The 23,535-nt window shown below is 41.8% G+C and overlaps 1 protein-coding gene and 2 long non-coding RNA genes across 5 annotated transcripts in view; 1 reads left to right on the top strand and 2 right to left on the bottom strand.

The window, feature by feature from the left end:
• The window catches only part of LOC146304821 (rho GTPase-activating protein 6-like), a 78,281-nt gene extending 75,858 nt beyond the window's left edge, over positions 1 to 2,423 (top strand). For both annotated transcript variants that reach the window (XM_084713506.1, XM_084713507.1), the window contains exons 13-14: positions 206 to 289; positions 747 to 2,423. In XM_084713506.1, the coding sequence (XP_084569632.1) occupies positions 206 to 289; positions 747 to 1,312 (650 nt within the window). In that variant the 3' untranslated portion in view covers positions 1,313 to 2,423. The remainder of the gene's footprint in view (positions 1 to 205; positions 290 to 746) is intronic.
• A 7,049-nt stretch (positions 2,424 to 9,472) lies between these two features.
• On the bottom strand, positions 9,473 to 14,951 carry LOC146304820 (uncharacterized). Its single transcript, XR_014769305.1, has 5 exons — positions 14,595 to 14,951; positions 13,084 to 13,202; positions 12,867 to 12,904; positions 10,414 to 10,652; positions 9,473 to 9,525 (listed from the first exon to the last, which is right to left on the bottom strand). It is a non-coding gene; the product is annotated as an uncharacterized LOC146304820 (long non-coding RNA).
• A 4,210-nt stretch (positions 14,952 to 19,161) lies between these two features.
• LOC146304819 (uncharacterized) lies at positions 19,162 to 22,790 on the bottom strand. Of its 2 annotated transcripts, XR_014769304.1 has the most exons (4): positions 22,336 to 22,790; positions 21,948 to 22,227; positions 20,101 to 20,339; positions 19,162 to 19,214 (listed from the first exon to the last, which is right to left on the bottom strand). It is a non-coding gene; the product is annotated as an uncharacterized LOC146304819 (long non-coding RNA). The 2 variants fall into 2 exon arrangements; XR_014769303.1 differs by having other exon boundaries at positions 21,948 to 22,790.
• Positions 22,791 to 23,535: the final 745 nt, after the last annotated feature.

Genomic DNA, 23,535 nt, shown 5'->3' with positions numbered 1-23,535 from the left:
CTTTTTGAGCTGAGGGGTTAAGGGACAGACTCAAATCAGATGAGTTTTATTGATTGTGGAAACATTTTGTTAACTTTATAGCTAGCTAGCAACTAGAGACATGTTTAGCCAACTCTTTAACATGCAACCCTGTCCACTTGCTTGTGTTTACTATGTGACTGTGTGAATATTGAGAAGAATTTGACCTACGTTTTGCTTCGTTCAGATGCTATATCAGAGGAGCATGCCAACATTTGGGGGACATGGCACACTACCCTGAAACCAATACTCAAGGACCAACCATACACAGGTAAACAGATTTCAATCAGTCCAGGCTGTCTGCAGATCTTGTTCTCAGTGATTAATAACTCAGAGCTGTAAATACTTCACACACTGCTGGTTCTTAACTATCAGGGAGGAACAGACATCTGAGGAACATTTAAAATCAAGGAGCACCGAGAACCGAAGGCTCAACTATCATTACTATTGTTTTTATTCATTTTTAGTCATCTAATTTATACCTGTGATGTCAGGTGAATGCATCAACTAATTAAAAGAAAATCATTAATACTTTTTTTGCATAAAAAAGGAAGAATTATGTTTTTATTTTATTTTCCCTGTTCTTTGAAGATGCAATAAGAGCTGATGTGTATTGGAGCATTTCTTTGTACATTTTTATGTCAAGCACCTACTTGAGCTGTGTATATCCCTTGTGCTTCATTACGCTACAATTAATTTGACTGATGCAGTTCATCTTCTGTTTCTAGGTTCCCATGGTAACATGTCAGAGGGAAGCTCCCGCAGCTCGCAGGAAGGTCTCGATGGGCTCCATGGCGATGGCAGGCAGCAGGCATCGCTACAACGGACTCAAACGGCACCTGGTGTCAGCGAGTGCAGACCCCACCCCCCGGTCACCAGGGTGTGCACGAGCCCGCAAACACGCCTGCAGCTGAACACGAACCCCTCTGCGATGTCGAACAACAGCACGCACGGCCTCCATCGGGCAAGCGGGCACGGACTTAACCCGAACTCCAGACCTCAAGGTGGAGCGAACACTGGTGATGGTCCTCCTGTGCTCAATGACGGCCACTGTCCTCCCCCTTATAACGCCCACCATCGACTGGCTAGTTCACAAAGCTCACCTCAGCTGGCGACCGCTCAGCGGCCCCCTCTGCAGCACAGGAACGCAGCACAGAGTAACTCAGCCTCAACGGCAGAGGCCCAGATGGTGCCGCACAGCCCGGAGTGGCAGGACTGGCAGAGAGACCGGTGGCAGATTTGGCAGCTGCTGTCCTCGGACAATGCTGACGCACTGCCGGAAACGCTGGTGTAATCACGGCCTACGAACTCGAGCAGAGATTCTGCTCTGCCAGCCAACCGATGGCGTGATCAAACCCCTCCACTGACAATCAGACCTTAACCCTGCCTTTCATCCACGGATTTCATCCTTCCCATGAACCTTCTGTGCTTCTCCTGCGTCTTAGCGCCACGGCGTTTTTGTTTACGTGCGCAGCTGCTGCCTTATCCAGACTTTTACATCCAAGAGCCACTAGTATTTCTTGTTTAGTATGGATGTTAAAAAGTTGCTTCTGTTCCTAACCCATTTAAAAATGCCCACATGAAATACCTCAAAAAACTATCCTTTCACAACTCTTCAGAATGTTAGCATGACTAATTTTCATTCTTCATATCTCAATGGAGAACCATAGGAAAGCATTTGTCTCTTTAGTTTATAATTTCAATTTTGTCATTTTAAATTTTTTAAAAACTTTTTCAGCATACCGACACTAAGAAGTACGTATTTGTAACTGCTGCTAAATGTAGAATTTTTTTTTGTGTGTGTACTGGTAATGTAGTTCAGCCACATCTGTCTAAAAAGATCAAATGTTACAATACTTTTCAATGTCAAATTTTGTTTGGCTGTATATATACAAACGTACCTAAACAATATATATGTAAATTGACATGTAAAGTGTATAATTTGCCAATTCAGCCCTTTAACTGGCAGTCTAAATGTTGGTGTGTGTCAGACTGCTGTTTTCTTTTTGTCTTTAATATTGAATGTAAAGTAGTTCACTTGTGGCAAAATGCTTCGACCTAATTATAAAGCACTCGGCTGTAACTTTGCTTATATGTGCTCTTGCCACCTGCTGCACTGCAGGAACAATGTGCCAAAGTCTCTTTTTTTGATTTTTTTTTTTTAGTTTGATATATTTATCGTACAGTTGTGTTCATTTCATCCAGTTGTTCATTTCTGAAAAGGACTCAAGAACTTGTGATGTTGGCAGGAATTTCAGCACAGCAGTGTGAGAGTAAAGAGGCTCTTTTTAACACACACTCATGACTTCATTGTCAGGATACTGCAATGATCATATTTCCAATTGTTCAGTGAAAAATCATAAGTCGTGTTGTTCAAAAATAAATAAACATATGAAGCCTGGGTATGGGTTGCACCAGCGAAGATTAATTAGATCTAACATTAGTTTTATCTCTCAGAGATTAGAAAAACTAGGTTTAAAATGCTCTGTTGCACAATTAAAAACTAATTTTAGTTTAAACCTCTCTTCAAACTTCAGTTAATTTTGTTTTACTTAAACCCTAGATAAAATATAATTCTGTTTAACCAAAACTCCAATTTAATCAAATTAAAGGTATCTTTTTTTTTTTTTAAATGGATTGAAAAAAAAACATTTAAGTTTTTCTCAAAGAGGAATTTAGAGCTTCTCTTCCAATCCAGAATGAGTAGGCTAACACACAAACTAGCCAGCAAAAATATAAGATTGTTGTATTTTAACTTTAGCTTGCTATCAATCAGTTTGTTCATTAATTTTAAGTTATCTATTATTTTATTTTGGGTAAGCTCCACATCCTCATCTCCATATTGATTAAATGTAATCTTCCTTCATTTTAAGCTAGTTTATAAATTTGCAACATAATTTAAAGTTAAACCATGATTTAGTCAGGTTTAAAGATTAATCCCTGTTAATGCAATCCAGCCTTAGTAGCACACCAGATGCCCAGAATCGATTTAAAGTCCACCTCCAGCCATGTTATAAATAATATTAAATGCTCTGCAAGAATTAATAAATAGTCTTTTTTTTTTTTTGTTCAAATACCATAAAATGGCTTACACAGAGCTCTACATCTGCCTCTCAAAGGCCAGATGTGAAGAATTCTGTCCATTTCACCCTCTGAGATAATGGTTAAAACATTGGGGATTATATGAAAGTAGTATTTGACCTAAATCTGGTTGCATAAGAGCAAACGATGAACTACAGCCTGGAACTTAATTTCCCATGTGCAAAGTTCAAATTTACTGTAAACATTTGTAAGAGTTTTCACTAAAAGTATGCATTAAGCTAAGATAATCACCTTCTCATGATGAAACCACGGTTACATCAGATCACATGTACGTCTCTGACTGATCCATTTTTTATTATACCTCTCATGCTTGACTGAATATTCCAGGTGGGTGCAGACTCACTGCCTGTCTGACAGGCTTGATGAATCTTTCTAGGAATCATTAAAATTGACAAAAATGTACAGATTCTACGATGGTCCAGCTGAGGTGTTTGTGCTGGTCAGGAAAAACCTGTTTGAGTACAACTGCAACCAACCTGCCCAAATCCTCTCAAATGTCACAGTCAAGTGGGTATTTGCTGGCAAATATTTCACATTTTCTCAAGTTACGATGTAATATTTGCTCATTTGAAGCCACTTCAGCATTAAATCTGGACATACATGATGTACTTATGTATAATTTAAGTCTTCTTTTTCATTGAGTTGCCTGTCACTTGGGCACAGGAGCCTCACAAGAGCAAGAAGTGGAAGGATTGTGGTATTATGGCGCCATCTATTGTCAGAGCGTGAGCATTAGCATGTTGCTGCCTCCCACAGTTCACTGTTTCCATGGAATACTTCTGTATTCATTTCAGAATCAAATAGCTTGTGGTTATAAGCACCTTTTGTGAAAATGTACAAAACTGTGTGAGGAAATGAAAAAAATGTGCCATAGGTGTTGCTCTTAAAAGCTGTTTCTCCATGCATTACTCAAGGTTCATGTTTGTAATTTTTGTATTGCTCCATTTTCTGTTGAGTGTTGTAATATATAAATACAATATAACAATTTTTATTCAAGGGGGGGAAAGAAAAATAAAGGAGAGAGAATAATCTTAATGGTCCTAGCTTCGTCTCCCCATAACCAAGATCTTGTTCGTCTTGTTGACTTCACTATGAAACTAAGAGAAGCTTAGTGTTATGGTGTCTATTGTTGATATTTTTGGTGGGGTATACTGGGTCCAAGTTGTAATGGAATGTCTGGTAATTGCTTTTGTACTGCGTGTCATCATCAATATGCTACAATGGAATTAAATATGATAAAGTTTATACCTGCTGTTTTGAAAATTATTGACTGTTTCTGAGAAGATATTACTGGATATTTGTTTTCAGAATTGCCTTGTGCTGACAGTGTAGTTCCTGCCTGGATTATGTTCAAAGACAACGCTTCTTTTAAATAATATAATGCAATGCAAACACACAAGCCTAGCTGTCTGGGTGGATGCTGGCCATATAAAGTACAGGACTACAGTACCACAGACTGGGATTCACAACCAGAAAGTAACAAAAGCATTTTGATTAAGGAAATATAATTTTGGGTGGATTTAGGTTGTAAAAGCACTTGCTAGAGTTAGGAAAAGATAATTTCAGTTAAATATAAATGAAAACATGGTATGCTGACTTTTTAAAAATGCTGTAGTCACTACTACTTGATAGTGTGTTTGCAAAATTGCTTATTTTGGTGGAAAATTGTCCAAGTGATCGAATAGTTCAGGTTGGAAGAGAGCAGCTTGGGAGTTTGGGCATTGGACTTCAAACTTCACTGCGACTCATGGGAATTAAACAAACAACCTCAAAGTGAAGACTTAATCTCAGAGCACCACCCTTCAGTCCCCTTCACACTGGGGCTTTCTCTCTGAGCACTAGTGTTTGCAGCTGGGTGAAGCATGGTGCTTGATATGACTGGTTTGATACCTGCCAGTGGCCACCTGGAGATTAATGGGACTATGTGGACAAAGACGCTTAAAACACTCATCATTGAGCCCATTTTGTAAGAGAGCTGCTTGGTACTTAGAGGTCCTGAGATTGAGTGTTTGATTATTGCAAGGTTCAGTGAATTTTGAAGGCCACTGTCCAATAAAAATGAAAACCTCTAAGAACCAGACGTGAAGTGCCTGATCCAATAGCTCATTTAACCGTCTGACGTGACAGCTCAGGCCGTAAAAGAATGCCTTGGGAGGTTAAGGTTGTGTGTTCAATCCTTATCACCCCTCCCCCAGTAAATATTGAAGGTCAAAGTTCAAAGTAAAAACCAAACTTCAACCACCTAAACCAATGGCTCAGGCTATAAGAGGATATCTGTTGAGATTGTGTGTTCAATCCTTTTTACCCTCAGGGACTTTTGAAGACTGAAGTCCCAAGAAAAAAGTTAAAACCTCTCAGAACCAAAGCATGCCTGTCTGCTCTGATAGCAGAGGTCTTAAGGTGAAGTCTTTGGACTCTGAGGTCGTGTGGTCAAATCTTATCGCCCTCTGTGACTTTTAAAGGCCAGAGATCCAAGAAAAAAGTGAAAACCTCTGAGAACCAATGCATGCCTGTCTGCTCCGATAGCGTAGGTCTTAAGGCGAAGTCTTTGGACTCTGAAGTCGTGTGTTCAAATCTTACCACCTTCGGTGACTTTTGAAAGCCAGAGTCCCAAGAAAAAAGTGAAAACCTCTGAGAACCAATGCATGCCTGTCTGCTCCGATAGCGCAAGTCTTAAGGCGAAGTCTTTGGACTTTGAGGTCGTGTGATCAAATCTTACCACCCTTGGTGACTTTTAAAGGCCAGAGTCCCAAGAAAAAAGTGAAAACCTCTGAGAACCAACACATGGCTGTCTGCTCCGATAGCGCAAGTCTTAAGGCGAAGTCTTTGGACTCTGAGGTAGTGTGATCAAATCTTACCACCCTCGGTGACTTTTAAAGGCCAGAGATCCAAGAAAAAAGTGAAAACCTCTGAGAACCAACGCATACCTGTCTGCTCCAATGGCGCAGGTGTTAAGGCGAAGTCTTTGGACTCTGAGGTAGTGTGTTCAAATCTTACCATCCTCGGTGACTTTTAATGGCCAGAGTTCCAAGAAAAAAGTAAAAAAAAGCCTGAGAACAAAAGCATGACTGCCTGCTCCAATAGCGCAGGTGTTAAGGGGAAGTCTTTGGACTCTGAGATCGGGTGATCAAATCTTATCGCCCTCAGTGACTTTTGAAAGCCAGAGTCCCAAGAAAAAAGTGAAAACCTCTGAGAACCAAAGCATGATTGTCTCCTCCGATGGCGCAGGGTGAATGCTGGCCATATAAAGTACAGAACTACAGTACCACAGACTGGGATTCACAACCAGAAAGCAACAAAATCATTTTGATTAAGGAAATATAATTTTGGGTGGATTTAGGTTGTAAAAGCACTTGCTAAGGTTAGGAAAAGATAATTTCAGTTAAATATAAATGAAAACATGGTATGCTGACTTTTTAAAAACGCTGTAGTCACTACTACTTGATAGTGTGTTTGCAAAATTGCTTATTTTGGTGGAAAATTGTCCAACTGATCAAATCTTACCGCCCTCGGTGACTTTTGAAAGCCAAAGTCCCAAGAAAAAAGTGAAGACCTCTGAGAACCGATGTACACGTATCTGCTCCCATAGCGCAGGTGTTAAGGCGAAGTCTTTGGACTCTGAGGTCGTGTGTTCAAATCTTAGCGCCCTCGGTGACTTTTGAAAGCCAAAGTCCCAAGGAAAAAGTGAAAACCTCTGAGAACCAATGCATTTCTGTCTGCTTCGATAGCGCAGGTCTTAAGGCGAAGTCTTTGGACTCTGAGGTCGTGTGTTCAAATCTTACCGCCCTCGGTGACTTTTAACGGCCAGAGTTCCAAGAAAAAAGTGAAAACCTCTGAGAACCGACATAGGCCTATCTGTTCCCATAGCGCAGGTCTTAAGGCGAAGTCTTTGGACTCTGAGGTCGTGTGGTCAAATCCTACCGCCCTCGGTGACTTTTAAAGGTCAGAGTCCCAAGAAAAAAGTGAAAACCTCTGAGAACCAATGCATGCCTGTCAGCTCCGATGGCGCAGGTGTTAAGGCGAAGTCGTTGGACTCTGAGGTCGTGTGTTCAAATCTTATCGCCCTCAGTGACTTTTGAAGACCAGAGTCTAAAGAATGAAATGAAAACCTCTAAGAACCTACAAATAACTACCTGATCCAATAGCTCAGGCTGTAAGACAATGGCTTGTAAGGTTTGAGGTTTTAAGGTTAAATCCTCTGATAAGTCAGTCAATTTTGGAAGCTGATCTCCAAAGGTTAATATGAAAAGCTCTTAAAAAAAAAGACTCTGAGGTCGTGTGTACAAATCTTACCACCCTCGGTGACTTTTAAAGGCCAGAGTTCCAAGAAAAAAGTGAAAACCTCTGAGAACCGAAGCATGCCTGTCTGCTCCGATAGCGCAGGTGTTAAGGCGAAGTCTTTGGACTCTGAGGTCGTGTGATCAAATCTTACAGCCCTCGGTGACTTTTAACGGCCAGAGTTCCAAGAAAAAAGTGAAAACCTCTGAGAACCGATGTAGGCCTATCTGCTCCCATAGCGCAGGTCTTAAGGCGAAGTCTTTGGACTCTGAGGGCGTGTGTTCAAATCTTACCGCCCTCGGTGACTTTTAAAGGCCAGAGTTCTAAGAAAAAAGTGAAAACCTCTGAGAACCAATGCATGCCTGTCTGCTCCGATGGCGCAGGTGTTAAGGCGAAGTCTTTGAACTCTGAGTTCGTGTGTTCAAATCTTACCGCCCTCGGTGACTTTTAAAGGCCAGAGTTCCAAGAAAAACGTGAAAACCTCTGAGAACCAATGCATGCCTGTCAGCTCCGATGGCGCAGGTGTTAAGGCAAAGTCTTTGGACTCTAAGGTCGGGTGATCAAATCTTACCGCCCTCGGTGACTTTTGAAGACCAGAGTCTAAAGAATGAAATGAAAACCTCTAAAAACCTACAAATAACTACCTGATCCAATAGCTCAGGCTGTAAGACAATGGCTTGTGAGGTGTGAGGTTTTAAGGTTAAATCCTCTGATAAGTCAGTCAATTTTGGAAGCTGATCTCCAAAGGTTAATATGAAAAGCTGTAAAAAAAAAAAAAAGACTGAGGTCGTGTGTACAAATCTTACCACCCTCGGTGACTTTGAAAGGCCAGAGTTCCAAGAAAAAAGTGAAAACCTCTGAGAACCGAAGCATGCCTGTCTGCTCCGATAGCGCAGGTGTTAAGGCGAAGTCTTTGGACTCTGAGGTCGTGTGTTCAAATCTTAGCACCCTCAGTGAATTTTAAAGTCCAACATCCAAAGTGTAGAGATAAAAGCGCCCGGAGAAGTTATCCAAGTGTGTTGTGGACTTGGTGGCGTGGTGGATAGAACAAGGAACGTTGTCATCCCGGGGTGACAAGCTGCCCGTGGTTCGATTCCACCCGTTGCTGGGTTCCAGCACGGATGCGGTTGGCGGGTAGTGGAGGGGGCCGTGTCCCCTCCCAGACTTTCGGAGCCATAAATGCCAGGTGTTATGATACAGAGATGCATGAGCAGCTAAACTTTTACTGCCTATTTTTTAATCGCTAATTGCTATTTGCTAATTGCTATTTGCTAACTTCCTATTGCTAACTGCTAACTTCCTACTTACTTAATACTCTCTTTAGAACAGTTGGAATCCTACGTACTTAAAGAAAGACAGTTGGAAGGAAGAAAGGAAGGAATGAACGAAAGTTGGAATCGCTTGCCGCGCCGCCGTAATATATATATATATATACTAGTATATATATATATATATATATATATATATATATATATATATATATACATATATATACTAGTATATATATATATATATATATATATATACATATATACTAGTATATATATATACTAGTATATATACTAGTATATATATATATACTAGTATATACAGAATATTATATATACTGTATATACTATATAGCATAGACACTATAAAATATAGTATAAGCATTTAATATGTGCTGAAAACGGCCTTTTTCCTGGCTGAGCTGTTCCTGCAGGAGCTGGCGGTCAGGGTGGTGCAGGAAAACAAAATGGCGGCACCCGGGTAGAAACTCCACCAGGTGTTCCTGCAGGAAGTGGCAATCAGGGGGGGGCTCGTTAAGGCAAAGTGGCAACACCTGGGTAGAACCTCCTCCACAGCCTACAAGTAGCAGCCTGGTGTCATTCGCCCCCTCTCTCTCAACAGGGCTGCACGTCTCAGGTGAGTTCTCTCTGAACAGGGCTCCACGGCTCCCAGGTCTGGCTCCACGGCTCCACGGCTCCCAGGTCTGGCTCCACGGCTCCCAGGTCTGGCTCCACGGCTCCACGGCTCCCAGGTTTGGCTCCACGGCTCCACGGCTCCCAGGTTTGGCTCCACGGCTCCCAGGTTTGGCTCCACGGCTCCACGGCTCCCAGGTTTGGCTCAGCTCTCCTGCTTTTCTGCCTGCAAAACACACATCCCAGTCACTACTGATGCCTCCATATCCACACCTCGTACCTTTTTGTAAATCATTATGTTGGCTTAGTTTTACCTGGCTGTTCTTTTTGGCTGTATATTTGTCATAAACCAGCTGAATGTATGTGAGAAATTTGCAGCCAAAAAACCCTGGTCCTCAAAGCACACTGCCCTGCATGTTTTAGACGTTTCCCTGCTCCAAGACACCTAATTCAAATGATCAGGTTGTTGTCAGGCTTCTGCAGAGCCTTGATGATGAGCTGATCATGTGAATCAGGTGTGTTGGAGCAGGGAAACGTCTAAAACATGCAGGGCAGTGTGCTTGGAGGACCAGGGTTTTTTGGCTGTATATTTGTCATAAACCAGCTCGATGTATGTGAGAAATTTGCAGCCAAAAAACCCTGGTCCTCAAAGCACACTGCCCTGCATGTTTTAGACGTTTCCCTGCTCCAAGACACCTAATTCAAATGATCAGGTTGTTGTCAGGCTTCTGCAGAGCCTTGATGATGAGCTGATCATGTGAATCAGGTGTGTTGGAGCAGGGAAACGTCTAAAACATGCAGGGCAGTGTGCCTTGAGGACCAGGGTTGGGAAACACTGGCTTAGACAATACATGTTGGCTGTGATAACCATGTGGTTTTTGCTTTCACCATGTGCTCACTCGGCAGGCTTGACTTCGTTGGACAATGACTGTGAAACTACAACAAAGGTGAGATAAAACACGACATCCCTTCTCAAAATCTATAACTTTTTTACCTGGTTTCATTTACTGCCAATTTGACTGTTGAATGTTCAGAGCAAACGAAGGGCACAACCAAACTTTAGCAAGCTAGCTTGATAGCAGCAGATGCAGTGTGTTTGTGTGCAGTTACTTACCTGACAAGAAACTGCACTCCTTCTGGTTTTCATCCAGTCTCGTCTCTCTCCCTTTTCCACTCGTCTTCCGCATGTCTTTATGTTGCAGGTCCACAAAGAGCCAAGACAAATGGTGTTTATCCGGCAGACTTGTAGCAAACATTTCGCCCATGTGGGCAAAATGGCGGCGCATCCACGTCACGACCAGCCCAGGAAGGAAGTCGGGTTTCTTCCAGGTGAGGTATCATTGCCAGACTACTCTGAGGAGAAATTTGCAAAATGTCAGGTGTTTTTGATAACCAATCACTGCATGTTTTTCCCCTCTGGTGTTCCTACAGGACTTTGTGTCAAGTACTGTGGACAAGTTTGACAATGTTGAATTCTTGAGTGGTAAATGTTTAAATTGTGCACCAAATCTGTTGAATAAACAGCATCAAACCTTTGAAAGTGTTCTGTTTTCTCTTCAGAAGCCATATTACTTGCTGTTTTAAAGGGATAGTTCAGGCAAAAATAAATTCAGTCATTATCCACTGGCTCTCATGCCAACTGAAGGGTGGGGGTTTAGTTTTTTGTAGTCCATAAAACACTGCTAAAGTTTCACAGGAAGACATTGCTGCAAACTCTGAAAAAGAGGTGACGGTTTTCAAAAAAAATTAAATGCCTTCATTCTGCTCAGCTGATGTAAGTCAGGTCTCCCAAAGCTCCAACATGCTAAGCTAACTTGACAATTAAACTTAGTTTTCACTTTGTTTTGTGTTTTTTTTTTTTTTTTTTTTTTTTTTTTTTTTTAGCTTGGAGCCACATGCATGTCAGCATGTACACTGTGTCTGGGTGGGACTGTGTGTTAGGTTCTTCTTTATGTAAACTGGTCACCATTAACTTAAATTGTTTGGGAGTTTTTGATACACCACTTCTGTGGAATAAATATCAAACCTTTAAACATGTGAATAAAATCTGGTATTAAAGTGATGTTTGACTTTAGAATGTTAACAATTAGAAGTGGACTTAGCATAAAACAGGATATGGACTTTGCAGGATGTGGACTTAGCATAAACCAGGATGTGCACTTAGCAGGATGTGTAGTTTGCATAAAACAGGATGTGGACTTAGCATAAAACAGGATGTTGGTTCTTTGTAACAGACATGACACATTGATTTCCATTTGTTCAATTACAGTTAGTGACATGGAAATAAGGGGAAGAAAAAGCTTGCATAGAGATGACACTTTAGGAGTGCTGACAAACATTCATATTTAAATGTGAGGTGGACTTTACAGAGTGGTACATTGTTGTTTGACTTTAGAATGTTAACAATTAGAAGTGGACTTAGCATGAAACAGGATATGGACTTTGCAGGATGTGGACTTAGCATAAACCAGGATGTGCACTTAGCAGGATGTGGACTTAGCATAAAACAGGATGTTGGTTCTTTGTAACAGACATGACACATTGATTTCCATTTGTTCAATTACACTTAGTGACATGGAAAAGCTTGCATAGAGATGACACTTTATTTTAGGAGAGAAGTGCTGACATTCATATTTAAATGTGAGGTGGACTTTACAGAGAGTGGTACGTTGTTAGATGTGAGGCAGGCGGCTTCGGCTCTAAACTCTGGTACATTCTGTTTAGACAGGGCAGTGCACTCAGTGAGGGAAATAATAAAATTTTCATTATGAGAACACAATTATTTGACCCCAAAAATATTAATTTCATACAGATATGTTAGGTTCTGGATTTAATAGTACATTCTACAAGTGTAAACAAGGAAACCAGTAGGTCCAGAATTTTATCAAAATCTGCAGACACAGTTTTGAATGTACCCTCCCTGACTTGGGTTTGAAGTTTCATTTTTTTTTTTTTTTACCATTAACACTCATAAAGGGGAGTCTGTAGCAGTCTGTAACTTTGGTCTTATGGAAACCAATTCCTGCCAATAAAAGAGGAAGATTAAACTTAAATATGCAAAAGAAAAAGTGAGCAAAAACATGACTAATTTTAAGCAAAATAGGTTATGATACAAACTTTTTTGCATGTTTGTCACACTTCAATGTTTCACATCAAACAAATTTAAATGTTAGTCAAACACAAGACAAAATGCAGTTTTTAAATGGTTTTCATTATTAAAGGGAGAGAAACTGAACTCAGGTATGATAAACCACAGTTAAGTTTTCACAGGGGGGGCAATCACTTTTTCACATGGAGGTTTGGATTTTTTTTCTCCCTTAATAATAAAAAAGTTCATTTAAAAACTGGTGGTGCAACAAAATTAAATTTAATGGAGGTTAAGAGTAAAAATTAAACTGAGTTTTAAATATCTAAATATCTGAGCATCTATAACATCCCCGTGTCCAGTTGATCAAACCCTGGCAGTTTAAATTCTCCCAAAGGCAGTGTGGGTCTTCATTCGTCACATCACACAGGTGAAAGCGTGTCTTACTAAGTAGGTGCAACAACAACAAGAAAAAAAATTACCTCTGTGCAGCTTCATGGTGCAAAGGTCTCAACAGCCTCTGTTATAAAATAGAACGCATTATAAATTAAACATAAACCAGAAATGGGACTTTAAATCCAGCGTTTTGAACCCAGCTTCCATCATGGCTCCCTGTCTTCACTACCACCAGCAGTCCTGGAGGGGTAGCCTGAGGGGAGCTGGGAAGCGGTGGGCAGACGGACAGACAGACAGACTTACGAGGGTCTCATTCCAGTCCAAAGGTGTTGGTCTCCTCCACGGCGGTCAGCATCTTCTCATACAGCATAAAGAAGGATGGCGAGGGTGGCAGGTCCAGCCGGTTGAAACAAGTGTGAGCCCTGGACAGAGACCACAGAAGGACATATTATACATTGGTCGCATTTTCTTTTCACTTAAGGAGGCGTCTTTTGAGCAGCACGCCGGCAGAGGAGCAGCTTCAGTCCTCTGTGTTTTTAGGACTAAAGTTGTCTTGTGGTTACATTTACTGTAGGGATGCACAATAAATATCACAATCTCTATTATTCTGCTCACAAAATTATAGCAAAACATTTCAGCTATATTAATATCTGATCTGGCAGATCATGTCAAAGCATTTAATTGGATTTCTGAGGCAAATTACAGACAGATGGCGCGTCAATTGCCACAGAGCAGGTCGAACGGGTAGGAAGTCAGCCACAGAAAACAGGGGAGAATCCGGTTGATTTCCAAAATATAAGACCCCGTGCAGACTCGCGGTCATAAAGACAGACAGAAACTAAACAATTTAACTACGTAGCCTGCTTATCCATAGGAAGGAGGACTTAATCAACAAATTCAGAGCAGGTAAACATAATCAGACAGGCAAAATGCTGCGCTTTGAATAAATAAAATTTTTAAAGTTCTATGAAAGCTTGAATTGAACCATTATGATTACTAGTGCCATTGTCAGACTGGTGCAAAATAAACAATATTTTGTTGTTTAAATGTTTGCATGTGTCTATCATTTGATTCAGTCATATACCAAAATCCATTTAAATTGAAAAATGTTGCTTCTTGTGGCAAATATTGTTTTGCCATTAAAATGTGATTGAGATGAATTAATCACAAAGCTTGTAATTAGATTAATTTTTTAATCAAGTCCCACCCCTAATATATATATATGTACACACAAATATACACGTGTGTGTACATATGCACACCAAATACATTTCAAAAAGTAAACTTCTACTCCATTTTACGTCATCTGATTTATAAATGAGTTTTTCTACAATTTTTCACTCGCCCTTTATTTCCTTCTGATGATGAGAGGGGTCTTGTCTTGATTTGCGGAAGTCTCGCGAGATCTGCACGGTTCAGCTCTTCATCGAACAGGTTCTACAAACTAATAATGCTATCAACTGTGGTTCTATAATGAGGCATTACAATGAGGATGTAAAAGTCTAGCTGGATTTAGGGACATCAAACACTCACGGTCTGAGTTAGAATAATAGCTCTTGCGAGATCTCTCGCAGGTCTGGGGTTACCTTGAAGCCATGAGCTCTGTGTTCGCTCAGTGCACATCCGCATCCGCAGATGTGCACTCCGACAATAACTGCAGTAAAACTCAAACAAAAGCGACATTAAACACCACGTTCCTTCCCACAACAGTCCCTCATTTCAACCTCGAGTCATTCGGGCGGTTTGATCGCTGGGCAGTTTGTTTTTGAGCCTCAAATTGTCATCTACTGTCTGCACAGGTGTTGTTAGCTTACCTGTTAGCTGGTTAGCAGCGGCCGCACGGATCCTGCTGTTTGTTTTTGTGAGTCCGTTGAGCCTCTGATTCACACCAGAACTCGTAATAAACTTCGGTCCATGTTGTCGTTGTCCTCCCTGCGTCCTCTCGTCCTTTATGAAGCGAATTATCCGCTCCTTTTCCAACAGTTTCTGCTGCCGCTGACGCGGCTTGGGAGGTTTGAGGTTTTAAGGTTAAATCCTCTGATAAGTCAGTCAATTTTGGAAGCTGATCTCCAAAGGTTAATATGAAAAGCTCTAAAAAAAAAAAAAAGAAAGTTTAAGTCAACCTCTTAAACTGTCTGCATTATCATGTCATGATTTGAGGGAAGTTTACAACCAGTCCAACTCATTAACTCCAGCTATGTGTTTGATTTGGGGTTGGGGTGGGTGGTGGTGGTGAGGTGGGTTGGGCGGGGTTGGGCGGGGGTGGGTGGTGGTGGGGGTGATGAGGTGGTGGTGCGGTGGGTTGGGCGGGGTTGGGTGGTGGGTGGTGGTGGTGAGGTGGGTTGAGCGGGGGTGGGTGGTGGTGGTGGTGGTGGTGATGAGGTGGGTTGAGCGGGGGTGGGTGGTGTTGATGAGGTGGTGGTGAGGTGGGTTGGGTGGTGGTGGTGGTGGTGGTGATGAGGTGGGTTGGGCGGGGGTGGGTGGTGGTGGTGATGAGGTGGTGGTGAGGTGGGTTGGGCGGGGGTCGGTTCTGGTGGTAGCTTCTTTTGGTGTTGTGGGGTGTTTCGAGTCTACCACTCGGCAGAAATCTCGGCAGACTCGAAACTCCCCACACCACCGCCACCACCACCACCACCACACCACCACCACCACCACCACCACACCACCACCCACCCCCACCCCAAATCAAACACATAGCTGGATGAATTAATGAGTTAGTGACAATACTAATACTTTGTGTCTTATCCTGAATACATTACAATTAATTAATGAACATGTGTTTTATCATTGAAACATGAAGATTAAAGACACAAACATATATTTGACATATGAATGGATCCTGATACACTGACAGGTAACACAGGAGGAGGAGGAGGAGGAGGAGGAGGTGATAAATAAGCTGTAAAATGCTCAAAAAATGAGAAATAAAGAACTTTGGTCATTCATTGCTTTTGAATTGTGTCATCCTTATCAGTCACACTGGTAACTGCTTGATTAGTTGCACGTGAATGTTATCAATTAGATTGATTACAATCATCAGTACATGCACAGTGACAGAGCAGCCTGTAGGGGGCAGTATACTGTCTTTTAAAGACAATATCACTGCTCCTCAAGTAGGGATTGAACCAGCGCTGAGTTGACCAAACAACTTGCATCTCACCAGCTCGCCCACCTGAGCTATCTCTCTGTATAAAGCACAGCTCATTTCTCATTCTTTGACAGTTGTTAATGAGACGTGTGTTCAAATCTTATCACCCTCTGTGACTTTTAAAAGCCAGAGTTGCAAGGAAAAGGTGAAAACCTCTGAGAACCACAGCTTGACTGTCTGTTCCGATAGTGCAGGTCTTAAGAAGGTGTCTTTGGACTCTGAGGTCGTGTGTTCAAATCTTATTGCCCTCGGTGACTTTTGAAAACCAGAGTCCCAAGAAAAAAGTGAAAACCTCTGAGAACCAAAGCACGACTGCCTGCTCCGATAGCGCAGGCCTTAAGGCGAAGTCTTTGGTCATTGAGGTCGTGTGTTCAAATCTTAGCACCCTCGGTGACTTTTGAAAGCCAAAGTCCCAAGGAAAAAGTGAAAACCTCTGGGAAACAATGCATGACTGTCTGCTCCGATAGCGCAGGGTGAATGCTGGCCATATAAAGTACAGGACTACAGTACCACAGATTGGGATTCACAACCGGAAAGTAACAAAAACATTTTGATTAAGGAAATATAATTTTGGGTGGATTTAGCTGGAAAAGCACTTGCTAAGGTTAGGAAAAGATAATTTCAGTTAAATATAAATGAAAACATGGTATGCTGACTTTTTAAAAACGCTGTAGTCACTACTACTTGATAGTGTGTTTGCAAAATTGCTTATTTTGGTGGAAAATTGTCCAACTGATCAAATCTTACCGCCCTCGGTGACTTTTGAAAGCCAAAGTCCCAAGGAAAAAGTGAAGACCTCTGGGAAACAATGCATGACTACCTGCTCCCATAGCGCAGGTGTTAAGGCGAAGTCTTTGGACTCTGAGGTCGTGTGTTCAAATCTTAGCACTCTTGGTGACTTTTGAAAGCCAAAGTCCCAAGGAAAAAGTGAAAACCTCTGAGAACCAATGCATTTCTGTCTGCTCCGATAGTGCAGGTGTTAAGGCGAAGTCTTTGGACTCTGAGTTCGTGTGTTCAAATCTTAGCGCCCTCGGTGACTTTTGAAAGCCAAAGTCCCAAGGAAAAAGTGAAAACCTCTGAGAACCAATGCATTTCTGTCTGCTCCGATAGTGCAGGTGTTAAGGCGAAGTCTTTGGACTCTGAGTTCGTGTGTTCAAATCTTAGCGCCCTCGGTGACTTTTGAAAGCCAAAGTCCCAAGGAAAAAGTGAAAACCTCTGAGAACCGATGCATGCCTGTCTTCTCCGATAGCGCAGGTCTTAAGGCGAAGTCTTTGGACTCTGAGGTCGTGTGATCAAATCTTACCGCCCTCGGTGACTTTTAACGGCCAGAGTTCCAAGAAAAAAGTGAAAACCTCTGAGAACCCATGTAGGCCTATCTGCTCCCATAGCGCAGGTCTTAAGGCGAAGTCTTTGGACTCTGAGGGCGTGTGTTCAAATCTTACCGCCCTCGGTGACTTTTAAAGGCCAGAGTTCTAAGAAAAAAGTGAAAACCTCTGAGAACCGATGCATGCCTGTCTGCTCCGATGGCGCAGGTGTTAAGGCGAAGTCTTTGGACTCTGAGTTTGTGTGTTCAAATCTTACCGCCCTCGGTGACTTTTAAAGGCCAGAGTTCCAAGAAAAACGTGAAAACCTCTGAGAACCAATGTATGCCTGTCAGCTCCGATGGCGCAGGTGTTAAGGCAAAGTCTTTGGACTCTAAGGTCGGGTGATCAAATCTTACCGCCCTCGGTGACTTTTGAAGACCAGAGTCTAAAGAATGAAATGAAAACCTCTAAAAACCTACAAATAACTACCTGATCCAATAGCTCAGGCTGTAAGACAATGGCTTGTGAGGTGTGAGGTTCTAAGGTTAAATCCTCTGATAAGTCAGTCAATTTTGGAAGCTGATCTCCAAAGGTTAATATGAAAAGCTGTAAAAAAAAAAGACTCTGAGGTTGTGTGTTCAAATCTTACCGCCCTCGGTGACTTTGAAAGGCCAGAGTTCCAAGAAAAAAGTGAAAACCTCTGAGAACCGAAGCATGCCTGTCTGCTCCGATAGCGCAGGTGTTAAGGCGAAGTCTTTGGACTCTGAGGTTGTGTGTTCAAATCTTAGCACCCTCAGTGAATTTTAAAGTCCAACATCCAAAGTGTAGAGATAAAAGCGCCCGGAGAAGTTATCCAAGTGTGTTGTGGACTTGGTGGCGTGGTGGATAGAACAAGGAACGTTGTCATCCCGGGGTGACAAGCTGCCCGCGGTTCGATTCCACCCGTTGCTGGGTTCCAGCACGGATGCGGTTGGCGGGTAGTGGAGGGGGCCGTGTCCCCTCCCAGACTTTCGGAGCCATAAATGCCAGGTGTTATGATACAGAGATGCATGAGCAGCTAAACTTTTACTGCCTATTTTTTAATCGCTAATTGCTATTTGCTAATTGCTATTTGCTAACTTCCTATTGCTAACTGCTAACTTCCTACTTACTTAATACTCTCTTTAGAACAGTTGGAATCCTACGTACTTAAAGAAAGACAGTTGGAAGGAAGAAAGGAAGGAATGAACGAAAGTTGGAATCGCTTGCCGCGCCGCCGTAATATATATATATATATACTAGTATATATATATATATATATATATATATATATATATATATATATATATATATATATATACATATATATACTAGTATATATATATATATATATATATATATACATATATACTAGTATATATATATACTAGTATATATACTAGTATATATATATATACTAGTATATACAGAATATTATATATACTGTATATACTATATAGCATAGACACTATAAAATATAGTATAAGCATTTAATATGTGCTGAAAACGGCCTTTTTCCTGGCTGAGCTGTTCCTGCAGGAGCTGGCGGTCAGGGTGGTGCAGGAAAACAAAATGGCGGCACCCGGGTAGAAACTCCACCAGGTGTTCCTGCAGGAAGTGGCAATCAGGGGGGGGCTCGTTAAGGCAAAGTGGCAACACCTGGGTAGAACCTCCTCCACAGCCTACAAGTAGCAGCCTGGTGTCATTCGCCCCCTCTCTCTCAACAGGGCTGCACGTCTCAGGTGAGTTCTCTCTGAACAGGGCTCCACGGCTCCCAGGTCTGGCTCCACGGCTCCACGGCTCCCAGGTCTGGCTCCACGGCTCCCAGGTCTGGCTCCACGGCTCCACGGCTCCCAGGTTTGGCTCCACGGCTCCACGGCTCCCAGGTTTGGCTCCACGGCTCCCAGGTTTGGCTCCACGGCTCCACGGCTCCCAGGTTTGGCTCAGCTCTCCTGCTTTTCTGCCTGCAAAACACACATCCCAGTCACTACTGATGCCTCCATATCCACACCTCGTACCTTTTTGTAAATCATTATGTTGGTTTAGTTTTACCTGGCTGTTCTTTTTGGCTGTATATTTGTCATAAACCAGCTGAATGTATGTGAGAAATTTGCAGCCAAAAAACCCTGGTCCTCAAAGCACACTGCCCTGCATGTTTTAGACGTTTCCCTGCTCCAAGACACCTAATTCAAATGATCAGGTTGTTGTCAGGCTTCTGCAGAGCCTTGATGATGAGCTGATCATGTGAATCAGGTGTGTTGGAGCAGGGAAACGTCTAAAACATGCAGGGCAGTGTGCTTGGAGGACCAGGGTTTTTTGGCTGTATATTTGTCATAAACCAGCTCGATGTATGTGAGAAATTTGCAGCCAAAAAACCCTGGTCCTCAAAGCACACTGCCGTGCATGTTTTAGACGTTTCCCTGCTCCAAGACACCTAATTCAAATGATCAGGTTGTTGTCAGGCTTCTGCAGAGCTTTGATGATGAGCTGATCATGTGAATCAGGTGTGTTGGAGCAGGGAAACGTCTAAAACATGCAGGGCAGTGTGCTTTGAGAACCAGGGTTGGGAAACACTGGCTTAGACAATACATATTGGCTGTGATAACCATGTGGTTTTTGCTTTCAGCATGTGCTCACTCGGCAGGCTTGACTTCGTTGGACAATGACTGTGAAACTACAACAAAGGTGAGATAAAACACGACATCCCTTCTCAAAATCTAACTTTTTTACCTGGTTTCATTTACTGCCAATTTGACTGTTGAATGTTCAGAGCAAACGAAGGGCACAACCAAACTTTAGCAAGCTAGCTTGATAACAGCAGATGCAGTGTGTTTGTGTGCAGTTACTTACCTGACAAGAAACTGCACTCCTTCTGGTTTTCATCCAGTCTCGTCTCTCTCCCTTTTCCACTCGTCTTCCGCATGTCTTTATGTTGCAGGTCCACAAAGAGCCAAGACAAATGGTGTTTATCCGGCAGACTTGTAGCAAACATTTCGCCCATGTGGGCAAAATGGCGGCGCATCCACGTCACGACCAGCCCAGGAAGGAAGTCGGGTTTCTTCCAGGTGAGGTATCATTGCCAGACTACTCTGAGGAGAAATTTGCAAAATGTCAGGTGTTTTTGATAACCAATCACTGCATGTTTTTCCCCTCTGGTGTTCCTACAGGACTTTGTGTCAAGTACTGTGGACAAGTTTGACAATGTTGAATTCTTGAGTGGTAAATGTTTAAATTGTGCACCAAATCTGTTGAATAAACAGCATCAAACCTTTGAAAGTGTTCTGTTTTCTCTTCAGAAGCCATATTACTTGCTGTTTTAAAGGGATAGTTCAGGCAAAAATAAATTCAGTCATTATCCACTGGCTCTCATGCCAACTGAAGGGTGGGGGTTTAGTTTTTTGTAGTCCATAAAACACTGCTGAAGTTTCACAGGAAGACATTGCTGCAAACTCTGAAAAAGAGGTGACGGTTTTCAAAAAAAATTAAATGCCTTCATTCTGCTCAGCTGATGTAAGTCAGGTCTCCCAAAGCTCCAACATGCTAAGCTAACTTGACAATTAAACTTAGTTTTCACTTTGTTTTGTGTTTTTTTTTTTTTTTTTTTTTTTTTTTTTTTTTAGCTTGGAGCCACATGCATGTCAGCATGTACACTGTCTGGGTGGGACTGTGTGTTAGGTTCTTCTTTATGTAAACTGGTCACCATTAACTTAAATTGTTTGGGAGTTTTTGATACACCACTTCTGTGGAATAAATATCAAACCTTTAAACATGTGAATAAAATCTGGTATTAAAGTGATGTTTGACTTTAGAATGTTAACAATTAGAAGTGGACTTAGCATAAAACAGGATATGGACTTTGCAGGATGTGTAGTTCGCATAAAACAGGATGTGCACTTTGCAGGATGTGTAGTTCGCATAAAGCAGGATGTGTAGTTCGCATAAAACAGGATGTGGACTGAGCAGGATGTGTAGTTCGCATAAAACAGGATGTTGGTTCTTTGTAACAGACATGACACATTGATTTCCATTTGTTCAATTAGTTAGTGACATGGAAATAAGGGGAAGAAAAAGCTTGCATAGAGATGACACTTTAGGAGTGCTGACAAACATTCATATTTAAATGTGAGGTGGACTTTACAGAGAGTGGCACATTGTTAGATGTGAGGCAGGCTCTGAACTTTGGTACATTCTGGCTAGACAGGGCAGTGCACTCTAAAGGAAATAAAATTTTCATTATGAGAACAGAATTATTTGATCCCAAATTGTTAATTTCATACAGATGATGTAAGATTCTGGATTTAACAGTACAGTCTACAAGGAAACCTTAAAGTTCCAGAATTTTATCAAAATCTGCAAACAATCAGTTTTGAATGTACCCTCCCTGACTTGGGTTTGAATTTCATTTTATTTTTTTACCATTAACACTCAAAGGGGAGTCGGTAGCAGTCTGTTGTAACTTTGGCCTTATGAAACCAATTTCACCAATAAAAGAAAAAAGGAACATTAAACTTAATGCAAAACAAAAAGTGAACGTTAAGATACAAAAGTGTTTGCCCCCTTCCTGATTTATTTTTTTGCATGTTTGTCACACTTCAATGTTTCACATCAAACAAATTTAAATATTAGTCAAAGACAAGACAAAAAGCAGTTTTTAAATGGTTTTTATTATTAAAGGGAGAGAAAAAATCCAAACCTACATGGCCCTGTGTGAAAAAGCGATTGCCTCCTAAACCCAATCCATTCAGAGGTGGACTTGCTGGCGTGTTTTGGTTGATTGTCCTGCTGCAGAACCCAAGTTCATTTCACCTTGAGGTCACGAACAGATGGCCGGACATTCTCATTCAGGATTTTTTGGTAGACAGCAGAATTCATAGTTCCACTTATCACAGCAAGTCTTCCAGGTCCTGAAGAAGCAAAACAGCCCCAGACCATCACACTACCACCACCACATTTTACTGTTGGCATGATGTTCTTTTTCTGAAAGACACCAGATGTAATGTGACACACACCTTCCAAAAACTTCAACTTTTGTCTCGTCTTGGAACTCTGCCATGCAGGCCATATGGTGGAGTCATGAACACTGACCTTAACTGAGGCTCTTGGGGTAATTTTGGTCGGCGGGACACTCCTGGGAAGGTTCACCACTGTTCCATGTTTTCACCGTTTGTGGATAATGGCTCTCACTGTGGTTCACTGGAGTCCCAAAGCTTTAGAAATGGCTTTATAACCTTTTCTTCCTCATTTATTCCTGAATTTCTTTAGATCTCGGCATGATGTCTAGCTGTTGAGGATCTTTTGGTCTACTTCACTTTGTCAGGCAGGTCCTATTTAAGTGATTTCTTGATTGAGAACAGGTGTGGCAGTAATCAGGCCTAGGTGTGCTCAATGTACAAAAGAGAAAAGATTCACTGCAAACTCCTTCAAAGTGGGTTTTATACAAAATGCTCATGCTTTTCTATAATAAGGACTGTATGTTTCTTACAGTTTACTGTGTGTCTGCTTTGAACTGCGCCAAAGAACCTGATTAAATTAACATAAACATATATATATATATGTACACACACACACACACATATATATATATATATATATATATATACACACACATATACATATATACATATACATATATATATATATATACATACACATACACACACACATGCACACCGAGTACATTTCAAAAAGTAAACTTAGTCCATTTTACATCATCTGATTTATAAATGAGTTTTTCTACAATTTTTCACTCGCCCTTTCTTTCCTTCTGATGATGTAGAGAGGGGTCTTGTCTTGATTTACGGAACTCTCGCGAGATCTGCACGGTTCAGTTCTTCATCGAACAGGTTCTACAAATTAATAATGCTATCAACAGTGGTTCTATAATGAGGCAAGCAGATGTAAAAGTCTAGCTGGATTTAGGGACATCAAACACTCACGGTCTGAGTTACAATAATAGCTCTCGCGAGATCTGTCGCAGGTCTGGTGTTACCTTGAAGCCATAGAGTGCACATCCGCACCCGCAGATGTGCACTCTGACAATAACTGCAGTAAAACTCAAACAAAAGCGACATTAAACACCACGTTCCTTCCCACAACAGTCCCTCATTTTAACCTCGAGTCTTTCAGGCGGTTTGATCGCTGGGCAGTTTGTTTCTGAGCCTCAAATTGTCATCTACTGTCTGCACAGGTGTTGTTAGCTTACCTGTCACCTCGTTAGCAGCGGCCGCGCGGATCCTGGTCTTTGTCTTTGTGTGTCCATTGAGCCTCTGACTCACCCCGGAACTC

Source organism: Lutjanus erythropterus, chromosome 24, assembly GCF_056507025.1.
Source record: "Lutjanus erythropterus isolate fLutEry1 chromosome 24, fLutEry1.hap2, whole genome shotgun sequence".
NCBI lineage: Eukaryota > Metazoa > Chordata > Actinopteri > Lutjaniformes > Lutjanidae > Lutjanus > Lutjanus erythropterus.
The sequence above is the reverse complement of the archived record's forward strand: the minus strand, read 5'-3'. Positions and strand labels throughout refer to the sequence as shown.